Source organism: Rhinoderma darwinii, chromosome 4 (genome assembly GCF_050947455.1).
Source record: "Rhinoderma darwinii isolate aRhiDar2 chromosome 4, aRhiDar2.hap1, whole genome shotgun sequence".
Classification (NCBI taxonomy): Eukaryota; Metazoa; Chordata; class Amphibia; order Anura; family Rhinodermatidae; genus Rhinoderma; species Rhinoderma darwinii.
In genome coordinates, this window is record NC_134690.1 from 140,117,042 (window position 1) to 140,138,696 (window position 21,655).

The 21,655-nt window shown below is 41.9% G+C and overlaps 1 protein-coding gene across 1 annotated transcript in view; it reads right to left on the reverse strand.

Moving 5' to 3' along the window:
* Window positions 1-7,889: 7,889 nt before the first annotated feature.
* Window positions 7,890-21,655, reverse strand: part of NCEH1 (neutral cholesterol ester hydrolase 1) — a 31,572-nt gene continuing 17,806 nt past the window's right edge. Inside the window, exons 4-5 of the mRNA XM_075861623.1 lie at window positions 16,104-16,275; window positions 7,890-11,656 (exon numbers count right to left, since the gene is read on the reverse strand). Of these exons, the coding sequence (XP_075717738.1) occupies window positions 11,039-11,656; window positions 16,104-16,275 (790 nt within the window). The 3' untranslated portion in view covers window positions 7,890-11,038. The remainder of the gene's footprint in view (window positions 11,657-16,103; window positions 16,276-21,655) is intronic.

Genomic DNA, 21,655 nt, shown 5'->3' on the forward strand with positions numbered 1-21,655 from the left:
TCCCACACCTTAAAAGGGGCGTCTTTAACCCCTTCCCGCTCCTTGACGTACTATTACGTCATGGCAGCTGTATAGTTCGCGCTCCATGCCGTAATAGTACGTCTCGGGAGTAACGGCCGTTTCGGCCGTCCTCCCGACACATACAGGAGCTGTGACGCTGCTGTCTTGTTCAGCAGCTGTCACAGCTCCTACAGCGGGGACCGATCGCTGTGTCCCCGCTGATTAACCCCTTAAAAGCCGCGTTCTATAGAGATCGCGGCTCTTTAGGGGTTAAGCTGCCATCGCCGGCCTGCTACGCGATAGCGGCCGGCGATGGTGACTATGGCAACCGGACACCAAACAATGGCGTCCGGCTATGCCATAGACGGAAGCCTAGTGGGTCCTGACAACGTCAGGACCCACTATGCTTGCTGTCAGTGAGTAGCTGACAGTTCTAATACACTGCACTACGCATGTAGTGCAGTGTATCAGAATAGCGATCAGAGCCTCCTGCCCTCTTGTCCCCTAGTGGGACAAAGTAATAAAGTGAAAAAAAAGTTAAAAAAAGATGTGTAAAAATTAGAAAATAAAAGATTTAAAAGTAATAAAAGTAAAAATCCCCCCTTTTCCCTTATCAGTCCTTTATTATTAATAAAAATATATAAACAAACAAATAAACTATACATAATTGGTATCGCCGCGTCCGTAACGGCCTGAACTACAAAATTATTTCATTATTTATCCCGCACGGTGAACGCCGTAAAATAAAATAATAATAAACCGAACCACAATCACAATTCTTTGGTCACTTCACATCCCAAAAAATGGAATAAAAAGAGATCAAAAAGTCGCATGTACCTAAAAATGGTAATGATTGAAACTACAGATCGTTACGCAAAAAATAAGTCCTCGCACGGCTTTATTGATTGAAAAATAAAAAAGTTCTGGCTCTTAGAATAAGGTAACACCAAAAGTGAATGATTGTTTACAAAACGTATTTTATTGTGCAAACGCCATAAGACATAAAAAAAAAACTATAAACATCTGGTATCGCCGTAATCGTATCGCCCCGCAGAATAAAGTGAATATGTCATTTATAGCGCACGGTGAACGCTGTAAAAAAAAACGAAAAAAAAACAATAGTAGAATTGCTGTTTTTTAGTCACCACGCCACCTAAAAATAGAATAAAAACTGATCAAAAAGCCGCATGCACCCCAAGAAAACTACAATGGATTCCTCAAGGGGTCTAGTTTCCAAATTGGGGTCACTTTTGGGGGGTTCCCAATGTTTTGGCACCACAAGACCTCTTCAAACCGGACATGGTGCCTAATAAAAAAGAGGCCTCAAAATCCACTGGGTGCTCCTTTGCTTCGGAGGCCGGTGCTTCAGTCCATTACCGCACTAGGGCCACATGTGGGATATTTCTCTAAACTGCAGAATCTGGGCAATACGTATTAAGTTGCGTTTCTGTGATAAATCCTTTTGTGTTATAAAAAAAATGGTATAAAGAGGATTTTCTGACAAAAAAAAAATGTAAATTTCACCTCTACTTTGCTCTAAATTTTTGTGAAACACCTAAAGGGTTCATAAACTTTCTACATGCTGTTGTGAATACTTTGAGGGGTCTAGTTTCTAAAATGGGGTATTTGATAGGGGTTTCTAATATATGGGCCCCTAAAAGCAACTTCAGAACTGAACTGGAACCTAAAAAAATAAATAAATGAGGCAATACTTCGCTTCTTACATTATACTGATAATGAGCCGTGCCCACCCCGAGATTACCCCAGTTTTGACCGTTTGTCTAAACGGAGACCCTTATTAGACCGTTCCAGTGCCCGGTTTTCCCAAGCATACACCCCCGAGAAGTGTATTTCTATTGATGAGTCCCTGGTACATTTTAAAGGGAGGGTTCAATTCCGCGAGTACCTGCCGGGTAAGAGGGCAAGGTATGGCGTGAAGATGTATAAGCTGTGAGAGTGCATCAGGGTATACCTACAGGTTTAGGATATATGAAGGAAAGGCCACCCCCAAACCAGACTGCATCCTGGACTACAATAGGTACATGGGAGGGATGGACTTGTAAGATCAAGCCCTGAAGCCCTACAGCGCCATGCGGTGTGGTATAAGAAGCTGGCCGGGAACATCATATAGATGGCTTTGTACAATGCGTACGTGCTACGTCGATGTGCAGGCCAGACGGGAACTTTCCTGGAATTTCAAGAGGTGATTATCAAGAACCTAATCTTTAGGGACCAAGAAGGGGGGGCACCCAATACTTCTGGAAGAGAGCCCACACGCATCGTACCAGGGCTGCAACACTTTCCAGGGGAAGTTCCCCAAACTGGCAAGAAGGGAAAAAGTCAAAAGAGGTGCAAAGTCTGCTATAAGAGGGCGATAAGGGAGGACACAATATATCAATGTGACACGTGTCCCGAATAACCAGAGCTCTGTATGAAAGTGTTTTAAAATTTATCATACATCCCTTGGTTTATAATTTACCCCAATTTTACTTACCCTGATGCACTCCGCACAGCTTATCCCCCCTAGTCTTTCCCCTCTGGGCCCTGCTGTGTGTCCAGGCAGCTGATAACAGCCACATGTAGGGTATTGCCATACCCGGGAGAACCCACATTACAGTTTATGGGGTGTAGGTCTCCGGTCAAAATGGCCACTACACCTCTAGATGAATGCCTTAAGGGTGTAGTTTTTAAAACGGGGTCACTTCTTGCGGGTTTCAACTGTACTGGTACCTCAGGGGCTTCTGCATACATGACTTCGCACTAGAAAATCCCGAGTAGGCCAAATGGTGGTCCTTTCCTTCTGAGCCCTCCCATGGGCCCAAACGGCAGTTTATCACAACAAATGGGGTATTGCGGCACTCAGAACAAATTGCGCAACAGAATGGGGTATTTTGTTTCTTGTGAAAATAAGAAATTTTCAGCCAAAACTACATATTATTTGACAAAAATAATTTTGTTTTCATTCCCAGACCAATTCAAATAAGTTCTGTGAAGAAACTATGGGGTCTAAATGGTCACATTACCCATAAATGAATTCCTTGAGGGGTGTAGTTTCCAAAATGGGGTCACTTCTGGTGGGTTTCCATTGCTTTGATACCTCTGGGGCTCTGCAAATGTGACATGGCACACGAAAACCAATCCAACAAAATCTGTACTCCAAAGAACACACAGCGCTCCTTCCCTTCTGAGCCCTCCCATGGGCCCAAACGGCAGTTTATCACCACAAATGGGGTATTGCCGCACTCAGGACAAATTGGGCAACAAAATTGAGTATTTTATTTCTTGTGAAAATAAGAATTTTTGAGCTAAAATGACATATTATTGGAAAAAATATATATTTTTTAAATTCCCAGCCCAATTCAAATAAGTTCTGTGAAGAAACTATGGGGTCTAAATGGTCACATTACCCATAAATGAATTCCTTGAGGGGTGTAGTTTCCAAAATGGGGTCACTTCTGGTGGGTTTCCATTGCTTTGATACCTCTGGGGCTCTGCAAATGTGACATGGCACACGAAAACCAATCCAACAAAATCTGTACTCCAAAGAACACACAGCGCTCCTTCCCTTCTGAGGCCTCCCATGGGCCCAAACGGCAGTTTATTGCCACAAATGGGGTATTGATGCACTCAGGAGAAATTGGGCAACAAAATTGAGTATTTTGTTCCCTGTGAAAATAAGAAATTTTGGTAAAAAATTACATCTTATTGGAAAAAATGACATTTTTTTAATGTCACAGCCCAATTGAAATAGGTGCTGTGAAAAAACTGTGCGGTCAAAATGCTAACAACAACCATAAATGAATTCCTTGAGGGGTGTAGTTTCCAAAATGGGGTCACTTTTGGTGGGTTTCCATTGCTTTGATACCTCTGAGGCTCTGCAAATGCGACATGGCACCCGAAAACCAATCCAACAAAATCTGGACTCCAACAAACATATAGCGCTCCTTTCCTTCTGAGCCCTCCCATGGGCCCAAACGGCAGTTTATCACCACAAATGGGGTACTGCCACACTAAGGACAAATTGGGCAACAAAATGGGGTATTTTGTTCCCTGTGAAAATAAGAAATTTTGATCACAAATGTCATTTTATTGGAAAAAATGACATTTTTTTCATTTCAGAGCCCAATTCAAATACGTGCTGTGAAAAAAATGTGCGGTCAAAATGGTAACAACAACCCTAAATGAATTCCTTGAGGGGTGTAGTTTACAAAATGGGGTCACTATTGGGGGATTCCTACTGTTTTGACACCTCAACACCTCTTCAAACCTGGCATGCTGCCTAAAATATATTCTAATAAAAAAGAGGACTCAAAATGCACTAGGTGCTTCTTTGCTTCTAGGGCTTGTCTTTTAGTCCACGAGCGCAGTAGGGCCACATGTGGGACATTTCTAAAAACGGCAGAATCTGGACAATACATATATAGTAGTGTTTCTCTGGTAAAACCTTCTTTGTTACAGAAAAAAAAAATGAATAAAATTGAAATTCAGCAAGAAAAATGAAATTTGCAAATTTCACCTCCACTTTGCTTTAATTCCTGTGAAATGCCTGAAGGGTTAAAAAACTTTCTAACTGCTGTTTTGAATACTTTGAGGGGTCTAGTTTTTAAAATGGGGTGTTTTATCAGGGTTTCTAATACATAGGCCCCACAAAGCCACTTCAGAACTCAAGAGGTACCTTAAAAAAAAGGCTTTTGAAATTTTCTTAAAAATATGAGAAATTGCTGTTTATGTTCTAAGCCTTGTAACGTCCAAGAAAAATAAAAGAATGTTCAAAAAACGATGCCAATCTAAAGTAGACATATGGGAAATGTGAACTAGTAACTATTTGGGGTGGTATAACCGTCTGTTTTACAAGCAGATGCATTTAAATTCTGAAAAATGCAATTTTTTCAAAATTTTCTCTAAATTTTGCAATTTTTCACCAATAAACACTGAATATATCGACCAAATTTTACCACGAACATGAAGCCCAATGTGTCACGAGAAAACAATCTCAGAATCGCTTGGGTAGGTTTAAGCATTCCGACGTTATTACCACATAAAGTGAAATATGTCAGATTTGAAAAATGGGCTCTGAGCCTTAAGGCCAAAACTAGGCTGCGTCCTTAAGGGGTTAAGCATTTTCTGATGGCTAGGACTGTAATACCACGTCATTGGAAGTCCATTAATGTGCCTTCTTTGCAGGAGTGAGTAACTGAGATGAACGGTATTATGAGAAGGGAGGAGTTGATGTCTGCTGATCGGGGTAAATCTGAAGTCTTTGTTCATACTTGGTCAGTGTGGTCTTTGTTTCGGGGTGGCGCTGATTTGCCTCTCTGGTTGGATGGCCTCTTATGAATGCTCATAACGCCAATTCTCTGCCACTTTTGTCTGTTTGTGTTTCACTTTGTTGTCTTGTCTTTGTGGTTTTTTTTTGTAACTTTGTATGTTGAATTTTCGCACTTAACATATCATTGGTATTGGTTTCTTGGGACTGGTTTCCCTACGTATTGCACTTTGATTCTGGTTATAGTGATGCTACTTACCATTAGCTGCTATTATTTTTTATGTCTGGGAGGTTACCTCCTCAAATTATTCTTCGGTCTCTGTAAAAGTATCTTGTACAGTTTTGATTTCATTGCACTGCGTGCAATATTTGAGATATTGTGAAATGTTTTATATGCTATGTTTTATACTCTAATAAAAATTGTCGATAAAGAAACAAAAATATTTTCACATTTAATTTATTGTTTATTTTCTGTTCACAATCTGGAAATATTCATAAAATATATGCCGACATTGACAATCTGGTGGAAAGTATCGTAAGGCAATATTTCTATATGGTATTGATGACTTGTATCAGATTAGCGATTATTCATTATAAAAGCAACAATGTAAGTAGATTGGTTAATATAGAATAACCTGCAATGTACTATATGGTGGATGCTATATTCACATTTTACTACAGTAGGGAGTGGTTTATGATGTCACCTGCACATTGAGAAGAAAAACAGCACTTTTTGGAGTGAACCTATACCCAGGTTGTCACTTCACTTAAAATAAGATGACATCATTTGCTTCAGTGGTTTTACGAATCACAGTGAATTTTTATGTACACTGTTCAGGCCACAAAATACCTGCCATTAATTTGTTTAGGCGACTGGTACAGTCCATGCAGAAAATTCTCAACTTTCAAAAAGACCGACTTTTTACAGATCCTACATGAACAGGTATTGAACAAAGAATAATTTTTTTTTTAGGCCAAACAGGGAGTGGTTTTTAAAAGAATGGAATAATATAATTTCCACCACAGATTTTGCCACTAATCCGCAAAAAGATTTGCAACTTTCTAAAACATTTTGGGGCATAGAAAACTCACAATTTTGCAACTCTTGTCTTTTTACGCTGTCTCCGCCACTTTTCTGAAAAGCGTGTGTGACTTAAGCGTTTGCACTCATTTACGCCACATCCCTGCATAATTATAGCGGAAATCTATGTCAGACCATCGCTGGCGTACATTTCCCTTTAGGGCACACAGACAGCCTGAAATGCACCTAATTTATATAGGGGCATGTACCTGTAATAAATTAGGCACATCTTGCTCCATCGATCTGTATATTAAGACTGGCGTGTGAAACATCAGTCTTAATAAATCTGGCGCTTTGTGGTTCAATTCCTCACCATTTTCAACAGATCTGTTTGCTTTTAGTGAACAGGAACATTATCAGTTATGTACCTACCTTAGGGGCAGGGCACAGGACTGCAATAGAGCCTGTGGTAGGAGGGGGCCCATAAACGGTTTAGGGGGAGGTAGCCTCACCATTTTCAAAAGCTCTGTTGCTTTCAGTAAATTGGAACATTCTCAGTCACGTACCTACCATGGGACCGCTATAGGGTCTCTAAAATATATGAGTCGATATGATTATGGCAATGCCAAATTTGTATAGTTATTTTTTTTTAAATGTTTTACTACTTTTGCACTATAAAACACATTTTTTTTTCATATATTTTTTGTTTTTGCATAGTTTTTATTTATACCGTTTTGGGGCACATGGGACTTATTGATTACATTTCTTAATTTTTTTTTGTGAATGAGGATGGAAAAAAAATAAGCTATTCAGTCGTTTCTTATACACCGTTCAGCCTGCGTTTGAAATAATGTAATAACTTTATTGTTCGGGTCATTAAGATTGTGGCGATACCATATGTATAAATGTGTATTTTTTAATTTTTATTTACAAAAAAACCTCTGGCACTGCCTAATAGGAGTACCGCTGTGGTAGGCCTTTTTTAGGCTCCCAGCAGCAATGGCAAACTATCGTTGGGCAGCAACTGTGTTTGCACTCTGCTAATGGGCAAGAGAGGGAGCGGCCCCCCTCTGTCAAGCCCCTTAAATGTTGCAATTGCTATGGAAAGTGGCATTTAAGAATTAAATGGCTGGGACCGGAGTTCTCTGTCTGTTGCAGCGGGGGGCCCGACTGCTAGTCAATGCCAGACTCACTGAAAACGCCAAACCTACTCACAATGGCATATACACGCACCAACCCACATGGGAATGCAGACAGACCACAATGTTACATAGAGGGAGCCAGACTCCCGTGGTGATTGCTCGTGCACTGCTTCTGGTGGAAATTGTAGCTGAAATTTGTAGCTGGCACAGATTTCACTCAGTGATGCGCCTTACTTCAGCTTGTTTTCTATTAAGACAGGATATGAAATTCCAGTTTCAATAAATACCCCCCCCCCCCGTGTATTAGGAAGCTGTAGAACTTTTCATTATGCAATAATTAAGAGGGGTTATGAAATTACATACAATTCCTGCAGTATGGGATTGGTCAATGGTCACTGCAAGGGAATGTAGTATTATTAGGGGGCATTTCAGATGAATGGCCGTCCATGTAAAACATGGATTGGCCAAGTCCACCAGAGATGCTGCTTGTGCTCTTCAGCTCTCCGCTCTGGCTCAGAGAGGGGTCCCAAGCAGGCTACCTCTTTCTATTACATCCATATGCCCTAATAGGTGCCAAATTGGATCTTCTCTTTACATGTGAAGAAATGGTGCATTACATGGTTAATTGTGCGTTGATATCTACTTCTATTCACACTCCAAGAAAACATTTGGAAAAAAAAGCACAAAAATTCTACACATCCCATTCTCCTCAGTGAGCAGAATGCCAAATAAGGAATGCCCACTACTACAGAAAACATTTCTAAAATACTACACTGTCACTACTGAGAAACTTAAGAGGGTTTTCCCATCAGGGACATTTATGACATATCCTTAGGATATGTCATAAATGTCAGATAGGTGCAGGTCTCCCCTCTGGGACCCGAACCTATCTCTAGAACGGGGCTCCCTAAACCCCATTATACCTCTTATTGGTCCCGCTGACTTCCGACCACTTCCTGACTATATGTGTAAAGGATCTGCCAGGCACTTCTGTGTATACGCCCATGGGTAATCAGTCTGCACCTGGTTCTATGTCTCTGAGACTGACTCCATCTTCCACCACTCAGGATGGCAGGCTTAGGAGTGGGAGAGCCTATCGCAGCCTGGCCAGACGGAGCTAGTTCCGCCCTCTGTCTATTTATACCTGCCTTTCCTGTTCCTCCTTTGCTTGTGATTCTTCTCGTGTGGTTTCCTGGCCATGCTGCAGCTCCTAGCTATTTGACCTTGCTTCATACTGACCCCGGCTTACGGACTACTCTCCTGCTCTGCGTTTGGTGCCTCGTACATTCCTGGTTTGACTCGGCTCCTTCACCTCTCTTGTTGCTCACGGTGTTGCCGTGGGCAACTGCCCCATTTCCCTTTGCTTGTGTCCCCTTGTCTGTTGTGCACCTACTGAGCGTAGGGACCGTCGCCCAGTTGTACCCCGTCGCCTAGGGCGGGTCGTTGCAAGTAGGCAGGGTCTGAGTGGTGGGTAGATTAGGGCTCACTGTCTGTTTCCCTACCCCCTGTCATTACAATATGGTCGGGAGTTGCGCTGACTCGTGTGATTTCCGACCATGAAGAAGAAATCAGCGTAGCTCGTTTGTTTCCGTTACCGCGAAAGTAGCAGATGGCAGTTACAGAAGCAGTGTAGCATGCGAGCTATGCGGTTTCCGTAAAAAACATTTAGTTCTATGAGAAACAGTGTAGCTCAGCAAACGACGCAGATTTCTTCTTCACGGTCAGAAATCACACGAGTCAGCCGAAGCACAGAGCGGTAGAACGGCGTTTAGGGGGCCCCGTTCTAGAAATAAGTGCAGAGGTGGGACCCGCATGTGACATTTATGACATATCCATCAGATATGTCATAAGTGTCCCTCGTGGGAAAACGCCTTTAACATATAATTGCATGGATTTCCTTTGCTGGAGGTAAAAAGAACTTGTATGTAGCTTAAAACATATAGGACATCCACATGTAAAACCTATGAAGCAAGATAAGGAGACGCTACACAAGCTTCTGGACAGGGGCCAGACACATAGGCGTTTGCTTTCACTTTTAAAACAATGAGGGTCAGTTAAGGTTAGTGCAAAGTCTGCAATGTTGTTCAACAAAATCATTACAGCAGGTATTAAGTCATGAGTTATGGACGAAAACAACAGAAAGTTAGGTTAAGCTACCAAGTGATTAACTCAAATTCCTTGCATTTCATTCCACGGTGTGTTTGGTATGAGGCGATGGAGTGTTTGTAACCTCACTTACAGGTTAGAAAATTAATCTTATGGGCAGAAAAAAAATATACCTATACTACACTGATACAATAGACAATACTCATGTTACACATGAACTGCAAACCTGCATAGCCCTTCTACTTCTCAAAGGCCTCATTCACACTTCAATATAAATTTCGGGCTGTAACATAATGCGAAATACGGAGCTGTATCACATTCAGTGCTGTTCTATAGAGATGCTGTAAAACACACTGGGGGGAATTTATTAACTCTGGCGTTTCATGTGCCAAAGAAAGTTGGGGCAATTAGCCACACATTTATGCGAACGCCCCCTAATAAATGCGTCACGTTTCACCTGACCGTGGCTACAAGCTGTGCTCCATCCATTTCCCCCTTCCCGCAGGACATAATATAATAAGTTTACTCACCTCACTGCTCCTCTTTACTTCACTACTCCCCACCGGGTTCACTGCAGATGCTGCGGATTATTCAAGGTCCTGACAGCGAGCAGCGTCAGGGCCTAATATGTGATGCAGCACTCAACATTATCAGTGCAGTGTCATATACATCGACGTCAGGACCTTGTATGAGCCGCAACTTTTTGAGGGAGCGTGAGGGGACCCAGATGGGAAAAGAGGAGCGGTGAGGTGAGAAGAATTTTTGTGGGTGTAGTCCGATCTTAGGAGGTACAGTGCGGAACCCAGCCACTATAATTTACGCACATTTTCTGGGGTAAATTATAATACATTTGTGGGCAGCTGTGGCCCCAATTCCCTTTTGCAAAGCCACTTATGCTTTTCATAAAAGTGGCAAGAGCGGTGTAAAAAGGTCAAAAGTCGCAATTTGCAATGCAAATTCCGACATTTCAGCCCTTTTGCGACTTTAGTAGGCAAGAAAACTGGCGTAAAAATGTTGATAGATTTCCCCCACTGTATTCCCTCCTATAAGAACTGAAATCAGAGCTTCAATGGGGAGTTATACAGCAACCAATATAAAATGCTGTGTATTACACAGTTTGTGTGGGAAAACATCCATGCACATCAAAGGTGTGAACACCTTCCGAGAATAACCTTAGGTCCATATTCTGCAACTACTCAATATGGGCAGAATACGTCAAAACGCGCAAGTGTGAATGAGGCCTGAGACTGACATACAATATTTCAAGTGTAATAACAAGAGTAACGACTAAAACAGTGGTGAAGCATGTAACAGACAGTGTTCTAATAAAATTCCAGTTCTGCTGTGGCATATCCAAGTATACTGACATACTGTAAATAAATACTGAAGAGCTTTGTCCTGTTCAGTTGCGAAGGAGGAAAGTCCTTCAGAACTAAAAGGAAGTCTCATTTTTTTTCCTGATCTGGCTTTCGTAGTCCCTGTAAATTTGGTTTGTCATTTTCATTAAAGATTCTCAATAAGCCATTTGACATATCCATCTCTTGTTCTGGCACCGGCTGAAAAATAAGTTGGCCAGGAAGCAAAGAGCATGCAGCCATGAAAGCCATCTTCATAATGGTCATGAGTGACATCAACACCCGCTTCCTCCAGCCTCTTCAAGTACATGGTGCCATCATCCCTCAAGACGTCATGTTCACAGGTTAAGATATAGGTCTTTGGAAGCTTCTGAAGGGTCTCCTTGTGTGCAATCAATGGAGATGCCCGGATGTCAAATAAAGCTGGTACCTCTTGAACAATAGTGGGGGCGCCTATATTTTGTATCAGAGGCTTGTAGTTCTTCTTAAAGGACAAAGGCAACAATGAATTCCAGTTTAAAAGTTGCCGAAGTGCAGCTGCTTCACCTACGTCTAAAGACGTGTGATTATTAACCAGCATGGCATGGGCAAAAGAGTGGCTACCATTTAAGTAGTCCAGCCAGAACTTTATCATGACATAGCGAGACAGTATTGGCATGTCCATATTTTGCTGGTAGGAGGGTGTGTTGAAATCGATTATCTGGAGCACTGGATAAATTAAAGCTTGCAATTTCACTTTGGTTGTTACGTTCTCGTCTTGTATGAGCTGTATGGAAATAAAAATAAGAAAGAGTAACAAAAGTATCATATGATATTGATAACCTGGACCTCACTCATCAGACAATAGAACAAAATTGTGCTAGCTCCATAACAGGACATCCATGTGCCTCTGTGTAAAATTGGAGGCACACAGAGGTATAGTATGGGCCCAGAGCAGGCTATTGGATCCATTTGATATGGATCCCGAATACAGCCATGTGTATGAGGCCTTTCAATCTCCTTAGCATTCTCAAGATCTCTACTTTCAGTGAATGAAAACTACTTCCGCTCATAGCTGACGAGGTGAACACAATTGTATCAAATTTAGATAAATACATCAGTAGCAAGAATATCCAGTCCTGGTAGTTTGCTACAATGTACCAGTGTAGGTAAAACATATTTGCTTGAAGTCCTGACTGTTCAGTTAAGGAAAGATTGTCTAAACTGAATATGCAACTGTGGAAAACCATTACCATTCACTGACAGCAAGAAAAGATCTTAAAAAAAATGGTGAAGAATTGACTTTTCCCTTCCCCCGGCCATAAACAGCCATTTGGCCACAGTGAACAATTACGAAAACCTCAAGGTTGGCAATAGAGATAGTTATCATTAACAATCTAAATGATTTTATGGTTGTCAATGATAACAATTCTGTGTATGATGCTAAAACTATAAATGAAACCTGCAATATCACCCAGAGAACTTATTCTACACATTTCAAACTCATGCACACTTCTTTGTTTTTGTATGGCCGCAAAAAACGGATTCGCAAAAACGAACCACATACGGATCCCTGCAGTGTGCGGTCTATTGTTTTAACCAACCATTGACTTGAATGGGCGAGACAGACAGTAAAGGCCATCAATATTAGATCATGAAGGTCTGACTCTTGGCACCCCCGCCCATCAGTTGTTTGAAGGGGCTGTGGCGCTCGCGAATGGGATAGTGGGGCAATACCTTGCCATGCCGCTACAAATGGAATGGCGCGTCCAATTATGAGCAAGGAAGAAAACTATGTAAACAATAAAGAGGCTGCGGCACTCGTGCGAGCGCCGCGACCCCTTAAAACAGGTGATCGGTGGGGATGCCGAGATTCGGACCCCAGCCAATCTAAAATTCATGGACTATAATAAGGATCAGTCTTCAATTATAAAGACCCAGATAACCCCTTTAACTGATGCGTGAATGAGCCCTTAGTCTTTAGTGGCAAACATTGTATTGTAGGAAGAAACAGGTGAAACAATACAATGGTACAATATTTCCTATGCTAAAAATTATTTTCCATGGGGCAAATCATTTACATTATGGCAAATATCTTTTAACCCTTACACTAACAAGGAAGTATGTAATGCATCATAACTTTAAACAATTGCTGCAACTAGGCAAATAGGGGATATAGCTTAGATCTTGGTGTCATATTAAAAAATCTTAGCAAACAAACGATACCAGGGTCAAAGCTTTACGTGCAATATTCAGGGTGCAGCACTTGTTTGTAGTTGGTATCATGATTAAAAGTTTCACTTCTGGTTTCTCGGTGTGCGTATATGTGTAATGGAGGGGTAAACTGCAAGAAAGATCACAGCCTGTTACGGCCATCTCTCCCCTGTACAGCCTTCTACTGACCCCCAGTGGGCAAAATACTAAACTTTTCTTCATGTTATCAACAATTACAGTGGCTATGTGGTTAGAGGGATCCTTTTTCTACTATAGAGGTATGTTCACACAGGGCAGATACGCTGTGTATCTGAGTAAAAGCCCAGAGAGTATCCGCCTTGTGCGCCGCACAGAATTCCTGCCGAAAAACTGCATCAATCGTAGTGGAGTTTATCGACCGGAATGTTCGCTGCGACAATCTGCACCTGGAAGAAATAAAAAAAAATTCATACTTACGTAGGACATGGCGACACGTCCCTCCGCCATTGTGGTGCAGTTCCTCGGAAAGAATATCCGCTGCAGCGCTTGAAAAAAACAAAAACGCACTGATACTTACCCGCACCCTCATCTCGGTGCGTAGTCCGGCCTCCTACAATGACGTTGCAAGCCATGTGACACTGCAGCCGTTGATTGGTTGCAGCGGTCACATGGGATGCAACGACATCCCAGGAGGCCGGACTGGAGGAAAAAGGAGGGCGTTCTGGGTACGATTCTTTTTTTGTTTTCCGTAGTTGTGATTTTTGCGGCATATACGCCGCAAAAGTTGCAACACTTGGCTTTCTGTTGCGGGTTTTGCATCCCCATTGAATTCAATGGGGAAAACCCGCAACAGAAAATCAACATAAACGCAGCATAAATTGACAAGCTGTGGATTTAAATTCCGCACCGCAGGTCAATTTATTAACATTTCCACGTAATTTTTTTTTCCGCAGCGTGGGCATGCGATTTCCAAAATCTCATCCACTTTGCTGCTACTTTAAATGCTGTCGAATTTCCGCACACAATTCCGTTGCGGAAATTCCACAGCGTTTACGCTGCGTGCGTTTTTTGCAGCGGAAAAAACACAACTTCTGCTATTTCTTGCGGGTTTTACCTCCCCATTGAATTCAATGGGGGAAACTCACAACAAATATTCAGCGCTTACACAAATACAATTGACATGCTGTGGATCAAAAAAAAAAAAAAAACGCACCGCAGGTCAATTTCAGTTTAGTCCGCTTATCATTTAAGCAGCGTGTGGATGAGATTTGTTCATATCTCATCCACTTTGCTACTACTAGATTATTCTGCGGATTTTCCCACAGTATTTACGCTACGTGTGAACTCAACCTAGTGGTGAGAAGATGAGCAGTTTCTTATTTAATCATCCCCTGCGCCTAATCGGATCATTTGTCGACTCTGTGATCCAGATACCAGGAGATTTTTGGTCTGTTCAGTTTTGATGACTATGTGATGATCGTTTTAGGAGGTGTTATGCGTCTTAGGGTCTGATTGGGTCAGAGTTTGAGCCACTAACATGATGTTTTATAGATAATGTGCTTGGTGGCATTTTCACAAGGTGCCAGATATCTACTTTCAGTAACAGTATGGGGCTGTGATATAATTTTTTCAGATTGTTAAATTCAGATTTTCTTTGTGTAGGTCACAAGTAGAGATGAGTGAACCGGCACAACCGAACCCGGTTTCGGTCCGAACATCGTGAAAAGTTCGGTTCGCAGCGAATCCGAACTTCACCGGGTTCGGCCGAACACGTTTTGACCGAACCCGGCTTATGAGTCACTGATTTTCCAGTACGCGACGTCAGGAGATAGTCACTGTCCAGGGTGCTGACTTCCGATCACAATATACATCAACCAGTAAAAAAAATAGAAGGAAATTCCTACTTACCGATAACTCCCAGCTTCTTCCACCAGTCCGACCTCCCGGGATGACGATTCAGTCCAAGTGACCGCTGCAGCCAATCACAGGCCAATCACAGGCTGCAGCGGTCACATGGACTGCCGCGTCATCCAGGGAGGTCGGGCTGGATGCCGAAAGAGGGACGCGTCACCAAGGCAACGGTGACGCGTCCCTCTCTTGACATCCAGCCCGACCTCCCTGGATGACGCGGCAGTCCATGTGACCGCTGCAGCATGTGATTGGCCTGTGATTGGCTGCAGTGGTCACATTGGCTGAAACGTCATCCAGGGATGTCGGGCCAGATGTCGAGAGGGACGCGTCACCAAGGCAACGGCCGGGAGGCCGGACTGGAGGAAGAAGCAGGAAGTTATCGGTAAGTACGAACGTCTTTTTTTTTTTTTTTTTTTTACAGGTTGCTCTATATTGTGATCGGAATTCACTGTCCAGGGTGCTGAAAGAGTTACTGCTAATCAGTTAACTCTTTCAGCACCCTGGACAGTGACTATTTACTGACGTCGCCTAGCAACGCTGCCGTAATGCCGGGTGCACACATGTAGCCACCCGTCATTACGGGAGCTCCATACACGATTTTTATGGGCTTTCTTGAATTACAGGTTTGGTCCGAATCGAACTTTTTCAAGAAATTCGGCGAACCAGCCGAACCGAACTTTTCATAAGTTCGCTCATCTCTAGTCACAAGTGTGGAAATTGTCCCAGCAATGAAAGGGTTAAAAGTATGTCAGTTTCAAAATGAATTGCGCTAACAAAAAAATATTGCCACATTATAAAAAATCTTTAGACCTAAAATCAGCTTAGTGCCTGTTCACACCTGCGTTGATCTTTCCGTTGTCCTGCTCTGTCAGAGGAGCAGAACAACGAAAATACTAGAAGAACCGCTTCCGTTGTATGACAAAACCCATTGACCAGGTTCCGTCGAAGTGTCCTTGGTTTTACCGGAAACTAACGGAGGCTCCAACACAGATGTGAACAGGCCTTTATCCAAGGATTAACTGAACCCATGTCTCAACTGGACATCGCTGATACATGTCAAGATAAAATAGTTTGCCGGTTTCTCTGCTGTAAGAAATAAGGGAAGACGACTGACAAGTCTATACACGTACCTGCTGACACACTGCAGCTGCCAGGTTTCCTCCAGCACTGTCTCCAGAAATTGCAATCCGGTTCGGATCGGCAGAATACTTGGCGAGAATTTCTGGTTGCAAAAAGTATTTTGTGGCTGCATAAACATCGTTTACTGGCTCTGGAAAATGAACATTTGGCACTAGCCTGTACCTACAAACATAATAGACAAATATAAACCATACGTACTGGAGAAAGATGATCACAGCTGTAATAAACCAAGTATGCTCACTAAATACAAGTGGGTGAGGGGATTTATACTCCTATAAAATAGAAAATTATTAATACAAAAGATATTACACCCATTGAAGTAGCACATCTTAGACCTCCCAGTTTAACAGATATGAAAATGATAGACAAGCAGCCAATTCCAGGGATGCTGGACTGAGCTTTGGCAGGTGTAGATGTATTTTGGGTCTTTTTTCTATATTATCTTTCTGCTGATTTCAGTAAATGCACATTTTTCTTTCCACACTTGTTGACTGGATCTAGATCTAGTTCTGGTGTGATGCAAGAGCTGTGCTGTGAAAAGTATCAAGTTGCCACACTGTGCTGATTAGAAGACGTCATGCTCCCTTCACAAGGTGTCAGTACGGTCTACGCGCTGGTGGCAAGCCATCTTTAAAGAGGCTCTGTCACCAGATTATAAATGCCCTATCTCCTACATAATCTGATTGGCGCTGTAATGTAGATAACAGCAGTGGTTTTCATTTTGAAAAACGATCATTTTTGATTAAGTTATGAGCAATTTTAGATTTATGCGAATTAGTTTCTTAATGACCAACTGGGCAGGTTTTTACTTTTGACCAACTGGGCGTTGTACAGAGGAGTGTATGACGCAGACCAATCAGCGACCAATCAGCGTCATACATTTCTCATTGTTCCAGCCCAGCTTATTTCACTGCACAATCACACTGTAACAATGGGCTGGAACAATGAGAAGTGTATGACGCTGATTGGTCGCTGATTGGTCACTGATTGGTCAGCCTCATACACTCCTCTGTACAACACCCAGTTGGTCAAAAGTAAAAACACGCCCAGAAACTAATTAGCATAAATCTAAAATTGCTCATAACTTAATCAAAAATGATAGTTTTTCAAAATGAAAACCACTGCTGTTATCTACATTACAGCGCCAATCAGATTAGGTAGGAGATAGGGCACTTATAATCTGGTGACAGAGACTCTTTAACCCCTTAGTGACCACTAATACGTCTTTTAACGTGATTCACTACTGGGCTTTAGGCTAGGCTGACGCCTTTTCACGTCAGCCTAGTCTAAGTCCTGCACGGGTCTCCCGTGCAGGCAGGAGCCGGGGCTCTGCTGTCTGATGACAGCTGAGCTCCTGCTCCAACGCCCGCGATCGAAGTTTACTTCGATCGCGGCCGTTTAACCCGTTAAATGCCGCCGTCAATTTAACTTTGTTTACAGAGGGAGTGCGCTCCCTCTCTCACCCATCGGCGGCCCGCGAATGCAATCGCAGGTCTCCGATGGGGTGTCATGGCAGCCGGGGGACTGATAAAAGCCCCCAGGTCTGCCCTGGACATATTCCTGTTAGGACGCGCCGGAGGCACGTCCTAACAGATTGCCTGTCAGATTTACACTGACAGGCAATAATGCTCTGGTATACGAAGTATACCAGAGCATTATAGCAGCGATCGGAACATCGCACAGTAAAGTCCCCTAGTGGGACTAATAAAATCAGTCATCAAAGTGAAATAAATATTATTAATAAAAAGTACAGTAAAAAAATAAATAAAACCATTTTTTTCCATAAAGTGGTTTTATTTAGTAAAAGTGTAAAAAAAAAAAAGTACACATATGTGGTATCGCCGCGACCGTAATGACTCCATTAATAAAGTTAATATGTAATTTAAAATGCAAAGTGAACACCGTAAAAAAAAAACGCCAAAAACTATGGCGAAATTGCAATTTTTTTCCATTGCTCCCCAAAAAAGTCACAATAAAAATGAATCAATAAGTCCCATGTACCCCAAAACAGTACCATTCAAAACTACGTCTTGTCCCGCAGAAAACAAGCCCAAAAAATCACTACATTGATGGAAAAATAAAAAAATTACGGCTCTTGGAAAGCGACGATGCAAAAACAAATAATTTTAGTTCAAAAGTGTTTTTATTGTGCAAAAGTCGTAAAACATAAAAAAACCTCCACATATGTGGTATCGCCGTAATCGTACCGACCCATAGAATAAAGGTAACATGTTATTTACGTCGCATAGTGAACGGCGTCAATTTAAAAACGCATAGAACAATGGCGGAATTTCAGTTTTTTTTTATAATCCACCCCAAAAAGGTTAATAAAAGTTAATATAAAAATTATATGTACCCAAAAATGGTGCCATTAAAAAGCACAACTAATCCCGCAAAAAACAAGTCCTCATACAGCTATGTAGACGAAAAAATAAAAACGTTATAGCTCTTTGAATGCGACTATAGAAAAACGAATAAAATAGCTTGGTCATTAAGGCCTAAAATGGGCTGGTCACTAAGGGGTTAAGGCCCTATTCACACTGAGCATTTTGCAGGCAATTCCTTCAAGAATTTTGAAGGCAACAAGGGTGACACAAAAACGGGTAAGGAGCGCCCCAAGGGGCCGCAGCTTTGAACTGTAATAGCTTTTTCTCTTAACATAAAGATAACAAATAGATTAAGAGGTTCATGAAGATGTTTTATTGGATTATATGTTTCTGATTAAAAATCACAGTTGTCTATATACTATCCCAGACATCAACTCCATGGACTGCGGTGCTCCCGGTCTGTTTATCAGTATATATATATATATATATATAAATAAATAACTCCTGCTTACACTGATGCTATTCATTATTTAAGATGGCTGAAGGAGGGGCAGGAGGGGCTGCACCTCTGTCTGCATAGATCGTATTGAAATTGGATAGTCATGGCTTAGCACTCTATGTCCAGTAGTTTAACATATGAAAAATGTTGTGGCATATTGTAATACAATACATCATTTGTGCCACTGCTGTGTCGTCTGTAATGTTTATGATGTAAGGAGCGGAATATTGGTGGGTCTGGTGCAGTATGATTCATATCTCTGCCCTAAGAAACACTGTGCTATCAGAATAATACACGCGCTATACATATAATATACACCTATGATGATGCAATGCTGCAGGTTCTGTGCCGTGATCTCTCGACTTAGCGGCACATAAATACACACCGCAGCAGTAGGGAGTTAGGAGACCATCAAGATGATAGCTTGCCCCCCTCATACCATGGTCAGCCATGACCATGTCTCTTGGATACAAGACATACATATTGTTGGATTACAGTTTCTGAAGCAGCCTCAGACTCAAGGAAACATTCATATTTGGTGCACTGGATGTTGTTTATGTTGCTTTTAAAGAATATCACCACCAGTGAAAAGGAAAAACTTCACAGTGCTCATGTGCAGTTCATTTATGGAGTCTTTCCCTTAAAAGCGTAGCCATTTGTGCTGCAGACCTATCTTTCTAATTCACTAACTAGAAGTTATCATTGTCATGTTACAGTTATGGCCTGTTCACACGTTGCAGTCCTATTGTGCCAAAAAATGATATATATATATATATATATATATATACACACACACACACACACACACACACACACACAGTGTGGTCATAGCACACACATATATATATATATATATATATATATATATGACCACACTGTGTGCATCAGCCCATAGAGTGGAGATGCAGACCGGTCATGCTCACTGTCTCTACAAGCCTGCAAGCTCATATTGCACTTGCCATACCCTTCCACTCTCCTGTTCGTACATTCTTTCACACTGGAAAGAGGGACTGCCTGATTGAATCAGTACCGAAGTACTGTAATTACAGGAGTTTAGTAGTTAGCCATCTCCCACTACACACACAAAGTTATTCAGTTAGTTTAACTAGATCTCTCGCAGTAAAGATGAAGTAAAGAGCTGCAGTACTCCAACTCTGCTCCTTCTCTGCCCCACATTGAAATAATGCAGAGTGCATCCAGCTAGCCAATGAAGCTAATAAACATTTATTTTGTGTAATAGAAGCTTATTAACAGCTTTCTGTACCATCAGACATGGAACGCTTATTTGGTATTATGTGAACATCGTGTTCTACCTTCTGTCTGCTACGTACATTAAAGGAAAAGCAAGGTAGAGGACGTCACTGAACAGAAAATTTGGTATAATCACTGCCACGCCAATACCTTCCGGACACATTTCTCTGAACTTCAAATGTTTTAATAAGAGGATTATCCAAGCAAATTGTTCAGTCAATTACTACAAAGAATCAATAAACAATTACAAGTGTTTTTAATCGTTAAAGGGGTTATGTGGGGACCAAAGAGTATTGGCAGTTGAGAAAGATGGTTTATTTGCTTATATTTCTCTGTATGAAATTACATGGTGAATTATGAAGCAGGATGCCGAATTACTAAGATATGTAATATGTGAAAGTGATTATAATAATGTTTCAATGATTTCGTTTCGTGCAGCAGCCATCTTGTCTGGAGTTCCCATCTTGGTTCTTTTGTAGTGAATAGGAAAGTCATTGTTCCTTTAACACAAGCATATTAATATTGATTTTCGTATGTTTCTTAGTCAGTTATCTTTGACCTTGGTTCCCATACGAAGCTTGCAGAGAAGGCACAGGGAGTGAGATGGGAGGGTGGCAAATATGCGTGTGGGAATGCCTCCCCCATCTTACAGGAACATTCTGCCCAAGAGAGATAAGGCCACCTGCAAACCTGATGTGTGAAGAATTATAATGATGTATCTGGAATGTATCGTATGCCTGTAATTGGCTGAATAACAAATATTGTCACATTGTCTCGGATTGGTTAACCTCAAGCCTACACCCCTTCTGAATGATAGTATTGCAATTGAGTTTGGAAATAAACCCCCAGAGGAGTATTTTGAGCATATCAGCAGCGTCTGTGTGTTTTTTCTCCTCTCTCGATATATCTCGGTATGACATATCCTGATTAGGATGCTGGATAAAGTGCCTGGCGTGAGCGTCTGTTGGAACACTCGTCTAAATTTCAGTCTAATATATTATGAGCCATTGACTTCCACGACACGGTGTACTCACTGCAGTATGTACTCATTCCAGTCCCCCGTCGGACTGATTATGATATTTTAATAATTTCTATAGCGATGGCGAGGACAGTAAGTCTAGTGGCAGTCTTTTTTCATGACGACACGACTCTTCTCCATGTGACCGGCCCCACTGTACTCTATGTAGCGATTGTCATCTGACCAGCCCCACTGTAGTCTATGTAAAGAGTCGTGTCGGCATGAAGGAAGACTGTGCCACTAGACTTCCAGTTCCCCGCCAGCGCTATAGAAATCTATTAAAATCTCATAAATCAGCGCGACTGGGGACCAGAATGTATATTAGCAAGTGTACTCTCATACTTTTCAGTCCCCACATAACCCCTTTAACACTACGTAAATTATGTTAACACGCTACCTAAAGTATGAATCCAGACTGGACTACTGGGCTGTACAGGAGAAGTTGCC